We start from the raw sequence: 7,306 nt of genomic DNA on the forward strand, positions 1-7,306 counted from the left end.
CAGAAACCCAATTGACTGAGCCACCCAGGCGCCCCTGTTGTATATAATTTTAAATGTTTGCCTCAACTATGTTCTTCCTCAGAGGCTTGTTATTTTTATTGCCTAATTTTTGTATAATAATTTTTTGTAGGAAAACTTCTATCTTACTATAGCAAAGCCACCCCCCTTTTTAAATTACAGCTTCAAAAAGTTATTAGCATCTGGGAAGAGTACACTGTCTACATCTTGAGATGCGGCCCTGTTTCTAAAAAGGTGAAGTGACATTCTCTGAGCACAGATGCTGCTGCATACATTATGCCAGCCACTGCCTCGGCCTGTCGCTAGATCTCCGACACCTCACACAATGGCCGTCAGTACCTTCACTGTGTGGGCTCAAGGAGGCATGGCCAGTAAGAGGGCTGGGCTGGTGTGCTAACCTGGTCCGATTACTTCCCAAATTCCTAAAACCACAGCCTCTGTCCACAAAGAGCAGCACATAAACACCACCACTGAGAACAAGGGTTTAAAGACGAATTGGCATCTTCTTGAGGAATGGGCAGGAAAGCCAGGCAAGGACCAGTCGTGACCCCGAGTAGCACCGGAAGGAAGGCCTGCCAAGCCCATGTCACTCTGCACTCAGCAGGGACTTAACACCCCACCAGCGGGGGCAGGGCAAACAGAGAAGCCACACAGACCACACACACCTGACTCTAGACCCCAGGCCTGAGGGTTGTGAACAGCAAGTTTTAGAGGACAAAAGGCCAAAATGACATGTCAAGCGTCTGGTTTTGCAGATCTCCTAGGATAGAAATGGACCTCTGAGAAGTGCCCGAAAAAACCCCGAGCAGACTAGTGATGGGCTCATGACTGGAAAGAGAAGTAGGTGATCAAGCCAGAAACCTGGGCTCGGATCTCCTGAGCTGCCAAATTTTCTCTTTTAAAAGTTTCATTTGGAAGGAGTGAAACTTCGTTCCATTTCCGTTCTGGCAAAGAGCTCCACTTGAGGCCTCAGACTTAATTGTCTAGACCGGGGGCAGAGGACAAGGCCTAGTCATCACCTTGTGACGGGGACTGCGCCTGCCCTCACTCACCGCGGGTGTGATTACATCCGTCCCGGGCGAGCACATGCTCTGAACGCCACCGGCAATGTCTACGGCGATAGCAGTTCCTCTGCTCCTTTCGTTTCACCTCATTTAGAGGTGTGGACAGGCCCCAAGAAAGCCCCTGGGACCATTTCTTTTAACCAGAAGCTGTTCCAGCCTCTCCCCCACCTCCTCCACAGCTCGAATGAGAAAAGCCCGGGGAGGAGAACCTCGCCTCCCAGAGCCGTGATGAAAGAAGGGGCTGTGACCCTCCCCTGCCCTGCTGCAGAAAGCTCCAGAGCTGGAAGCCAGAGTAGGCAAGGACAGACGGACGCAGAGGGGTCTGGCTGGCATTCATCCACTGGGAAGGATCACTGGGAGGACCACTGGGAAGCAGAGAACTGGCGACTGTCGAAAAGATACAGAAACTCCCACTTCTCTCAAATCAAGGCGTGGAAATGAGGGCTTCGGTGTTTTAACCGTCTTCCAGGCTGAGCTTGCCGGCTGCCCACAGCTAAGAATAAACAGACATCTGGTAGTTCCGACTGTCAGGGAGGTGGCGACTTGCCATGGAAAACCACAATGTGAAAATTCACTGAAGGGTATTTAAAAAATCAAAGTGATTTTCCTCGGCAGTCTCTGCTTTCATTTCTACTGCAGGCTTTTTAGGATAATGGTCCTCCAAATAGAAGTAAATGGCATAATTCTTAGTAAAAGGCAATGTTCTCTTTTAGTCCTTTACGTCGAGGACAGGGCACGGCACTGAGGTTGGAGGAGGGTTTTGGGGCTAGAGCTCACCAAACCTGGGTAGGAGCCCAATGCAGCCACAGACCACGTGAGCTGAGGGCATGGGCTACCTTATGACGCTTTCAATGCCAGATGTGTACCAGGCTGGTGCTGGCCTCTTCCTCCCAGGGGCTGCTCTGACGCCCACAGCATGACGCACTCTGCCCGAAACATGTGAGAACAGCCGCAGGAGAACCGTGAGCAAAGCTACTGCCGCATGTAACTCACATTGAAGTCAACCATCTGTAACTCCTACCCAGCTAAAAAAGTAGGGCAAAATCTGAATAACTGAGTCACAGAAAGAGTACCACAGTAAAAACTCAGACAGTCAGTGGCAGCCTGGGACTGGTGGCTGAGGGTGGGGACAGACTACAACAGGTGAGGTAACTTACCCGTTGGGTGATGGATGGAATGTTCTAAAACTGGACTGGAGTGATGGGGGTGTAGCTGTTTAAGTGCACGGACACTACAAAACTGCATGCTTGAAAGGAGTAAATTTTATGGTGTGTGTATTTTGGCACAGTAAACCATTAAGAAAAACCAATCAGAAGATCTGGATGCTGGACCCGGTTCTAGATCTGTCAACCAGCAGTGTAACCTTGACTAAAGATCTAACCCTCGGTCAAGGCTTCAGTTTCCTCATCTCTGATATCCGAGGATGATCTGGGGTAAGGAGGCAGCACTAAGAGGGGAAAAGAATCAGTCTAGAGGTGCAGACACCTGGACTAATACCTCGGCCCAGGTTATACTGCTTACCTTAGCTATGTGAGCCCAGGTCTGCAGAGTCAGAGAGAAGCACATTTGGCCATAATTAACTACACAGCAAAAAATGCAGTCCTCAGGGTGATATGTGGTTTTTAGCTGAGAAGAGAGAGGGCCAAGTTCAAACTGCTACTACCACGCAGCCCAAACCTGATTGTGACCTGACATGAATGTACCCTTGTCTCTCCTTAAACATTTTTAAGTGCAATTTCACATCTGAAATGCACTTTCAAAGTGTCCGGGTCCCCACAGAGACCACTGTTAGTCTTTTTAAAGAAACAGTACGTTAAGGGGCGTCCTTAAATAGAAAGGACAAAAGCCACGGGCACACTTCTGCAGCTGTGTTAACACAGGCCAGCCCAGCACAACTAGGCAATGCTCAGAGTCCAACAGGGTCAGCAGGGTCCCACTAACGTTGCTAGCTGCTGAATATCATCAACAGAGCTAACAGGGCCTCATGGCTTTGAGACCACCTTCTGCTAACATACATCTACAACAATTCAAATTTGCCCCAGTGCTCTTGGTGGTGAGGACCAATGTCCAGCAACAGTCTGGAGACAGGGTTCTCTTTGCAGAGAGCTCATACTGCACACCGCCTCACAGCCATTGAGAACAGCAGGACCACACCGGCCAGCTTCCCTGGCCATTTCCTGCATTCCAGGGACTTGAGAAAGGATTTGTGGTTTTGCCTTAATGAAACGTGACCAGATATCAAATTGGGGACCTGCTCAGTGTGGCATTCAAGGGCTTTCCCTCTTTGGTCCCGGCTCATTTTCAGTCTTCTCTCCTGCTATTCCCCACCCAAATCCTCACTGATCTCCAACTCTTGCTGTCTGTCTAGTGTGGCAAGTTCTCAGAGGCACATGCAGAGGACAAGCTGTCAGGACCACTGTGAAAAGTGGGGCATTCTGACAGCGTCGACAATGTTAAAAAGCTATTAAAAAGTCTCAAGTAATGAAATAAAAAATATCCCTAATTCCACCATGGTTGTAGCAAGCTTTCACTTTCTACTTTATTAATTTGTGAAATTGACCGAGATTTTCACAAACATGTTTGACTTATAAAACCATCAGCTGATTCCCCCCTCTTTCTCCACAAACTACAAGGGACTTTCTACTTTATTCATTTCTGTATTATTTGAATTTTTGGTGTTATTTTTATCATTGGAAAAAATAATGATCTTTTAGAATCTTTTAGAACTGGTTCGATGTGGTGGTCACTGTGGACTGCTACTGGGTCTCCATTTCCTGTTCCTCCTTCTTAGGGAGCCGTAATTCTGTTCAGGCAGTTATCACCCCTTCTCTAGGCAGGCAGTGGGGCTTGGGAAGCTGACCTCGCCCATTAGATACTCCCATCCCCTTTGCCAGGGATTGGTCAGGAATCCTCATTGGAGCCAATCAGGGCAGGGCACTGGCAGCCCTGAGAGGCTGTTATCGGTCCTGCAGTGAACTTAGATTTTAAAACTTGGCCCCATCAGCCTAAATGGAGAACTCATATTCCATGGTTTAGAGGGAAGGGGATGGCAAGATGGTTTTTGTTTGTTTGTTTGTTTTCTGTCTACTGTCTACTGGTGGATATGAGGAGGTATCTCACCTATTCCTTAAAGGGACATTAAACTTAACAGACGTTACTGAAAAATACTCGAAGAGTTGCCTGTTACTTAACTGTGGATGTTCTATACAATCTGGAGTTTAGAGATGAGACACCACACCATGGTTCAGTAATATCTCCCCTCTCCCTGGACTTTAATATACCTAAGTATATATTCATTAATACAAAATGTTAGCACACAATCCCCATTTCCCAAGGGCTTGCTTAAAGGACAAGTGGAAAGACAGTTAAAATACTACAGTGTAAATGTTAGGATTAAGGTATGAAGAGGCTTCCAGAAGACAGAGAAAAGGATGATCAGAGAAGGCATCTGAGAAAACGTAACTCTTGAGCTGAGATTTGATGTAAAAGATGAGTAGCAGAGGGGCAAAGGGAGGGAGGGGCTCCAGCCAGAGAAGTTAGAAAGATTGTAGCAAACATAGGGAAAAATCGTTTCAACAAATGGTGCCGGGAAAACTGGATATCCACATGCAAAAGAAAAAGGCTGGCCTCCAGCCTCACATCATACAAAAACTAACTCAAAACAGATTAAAGACCTACATTTAAGAGCTAAAACTATAAAACTCTTAGAAGAAAACACAGGATTAGGCAGTGATTTCAGAGGTCTGGCATCAAAAGCACAAAGAACAAAAGAAAAAATAGATTAACTGGACTTAATCAAAATTAGAAACTTTTCGTGCTGAAAATGACACCATGAAGAAAGTGGAAAGACAATCCACAAGATGGGAGAAAATACTTGTAAACCATGTATCTGATAAGGGACTGGTCTCCAGAATATATAGAAAACTCTTACAACTCAATAATAGAAAGACAACCCAATGAAAAATTGGGCAAAGAATTTGAACAGATATTTCTCCTTAGAAGATATATAAATGGCCAATGAACATGCAAGGAGATGTTTGTCATTAGTTACCAGGGAAGTGCACAACAAAACCAAAATGAGGAAGAAAGAAAGCAGCTCAGCCAAGGAGTAGTGAAAACATTTAAGATTTAGGCCCCGGTTCAGGCAGTGCTGGAACATGGGGTGGCTAAAGGAGGCTGAAGGGATTGGCAGGAACCAAGCCACCAAGAGCCCTACAGGCCAGACTAAGGAGTCTGGACATTCTAAGGTAATGGGAACAAATCACAGTTTGCAACAGGGAAGCAATATATCAGATTCAATTTTCAGAAATACTACTCCAGCCACAGTGGGGCATGCCTGGCTATAGAAAGGCAGGTAAGGAGGGGCACCTGGGAGGCCCTGGCTGTGCTTAAAGAGTTTTAGAGATTTGCCACAAAGGCACCCATTTATCCCAACTGTAGATGCCTCCGACCATCAAACGCTTCTCCTCTCAGCCTGGCTGCCATCCCCTGATCTGCACCCCTGCCATTAAGGCCACCTGGGCAGAGCGGACCCTTCCATAGGCCAGGCCTCTGGCTTGCTGACAGTAGCTGCCACATGCCCTCCACCAGTCCTTCTCTCCTTCGGGCCGCACAAATGTTCCCATTGCTTCAAAGGTTCCTCAGAGACATGGTCTCGAGTCTCTTCTCTGGTCATCCTCCGGAGTCACTAGGACTCCTTGGGGAACTTTACAGAGTAATAGCTATAATGATCAGAGCACTTGTCTGAGCTCTGCAGGGACAAGCAGAGCATCCCTGGTCTATTAATGTAGCTAAGGACAAGCTGTACGCAGCCACGGCACAGGCCAACACAGATGGCGCTGGCCAGGCACGAAAACTGCCAAGTTAATTTTACCCCAGGTATACTAAAGCACATCTTTCCCACGCTGTACTTGTGAAATGGTGTGCTGGACCCTTGTATGCGAGAGCTCCCATCTCTCCTCAATTAAACGAGACTCGAGAGTGATTATCTTTGCAGTTGGTCAGACGGCTAACGGCATGATTGATGAAATGGACAGGAGAAAGAGAATGTGGATAAGCATGGCAAAGAAGCAAAGGGAAGAGCGCACAGATACCGGGGCGACCGCAAGGCCAGCCAGACGGGGAGGCGGAAAGCCTGAGCAGAGGCGCTAGACACATCCTGCTCCACCACGGCAGACGTGCTGATGCTGGAAAAATCAGCAGAGTCAGCGAACCTCTGGGGACAGATACAGCACAAAAAGGCAGGCTCTGTGAGACACAATGGTTCTGCATCGGCCAAGCTGTGCCGTTTATTTTTTTATTTAATTATTTTAGAATATTTCATAAAAATAATATTTTACAATAAAGTGTAATTATGAATTTTCATTTCCTTGTTTATACCCACCTGTCCCACATAGTGTGTGAGGCACTTCGAAGGACATACAGATTGAGGTAAAAACATGTGAACAAATACCCTGACTAGAAAAGGAGTTCTGCGTATATTATCTTATTCAACCTCGAGGACTACCCTATTATACAGATATTGTTGTCTACACTTCACAGCTGAGAAAACTGGGACTCAAAACAATTAAGTAACTTGCCCAAGGTCTCATTTTTGACTAAGTGGCATTTAGACTTGAATCTAGGTCAGAAATGTAAGCTCCCTCCTACTCTCTGCATCACCCTCCCTACAACTTCTGGCTCCTTTCTGGGGACATCCCCTACTCAGGTAGACAGCAGTCACGTGGAGCTAGGACCACACGGCCGAGTCCAAGCCCCAACTCCACCACTTACTAGTGAAGGGTAACCTTAAACTGGTTACTTACTCTCCGTGCCCCTCCTCTCAGCTGTGAGACGGAGGTAATGACAGTTCCTACTATGAGGGCAAAATGAGTTTATGTTGCTGAAGCACTTTGAGAATAGTTACACAGTATACACTAAACCAGATTAACTAAACTGGTTAACTAAACTACATGTAAACTTGGGCAAGCAGCTTAACCTCCCAGCCATCGTCTGTAAGAGGGAGAGAACACTGGGGTAGCTCCCAGCCGTGATGGTAATTAAACAATATATGTAAAGCACCTATACATGTTGGTTATCATTACTGCCATGCTACCTTACTTAAAATCATCTCTTCTTTTGTCCAGGACGGGACATTACTGGATCATTTAACTACTCAACTAAGCAGTGAAATTAGCATTTAATAGGTCAATTGATTTAGAAAAATGAACATAAATTGAAGGGAA

General features: G+C 46.4%; 1 protein-coding gene across 6 annotated transcripts in view; it reads right to left on the reverse strand.

The window, feature by feature from the left end:
- Positions 1–7,306, reverse strand: part of ST3GAL5 (ST3 beta-galactoside alpha-2,3-sialyltransferase 5) — a 50,459-nt gene that overhangs the window by 13,887 nt on the left and 29,266 nt on the right. For 3 of the 6 annotated variants that reach the window (XM_043603892.1, XM_043603888.1, XM_043603889.1), the window contains exon 4: positions 2,604–2,708. The exons of the other annotated variants lie outside the window; for them this stretch is intronic. In XM_043603892.1, coding sequence (XP_043459827.1) covers positions 2,604–2,708 — 105 coding nt within the window. The remainder of the gene's footprint in view (positions 1–2,603; positions 2,709–7,306) is intronic. 6 annotated transcript variants of the gene reach the window in all.

This window comes from Prionailurus bengalensis, chromosome A3 (assembly GCF_016509475.1).
Source record: "Prionailurus bengalensis isolate Pbe53 chromosome A3, Fcat_Pben_1.1_paternal_pri, whole genome shotgun sequence".
Taxonomy (NCBI): Eukaryota; Metazoa; Chordata; class Mammalia; order Carnivora; family Felidae; genus Prionailurus; species Prionailurus bengalensis.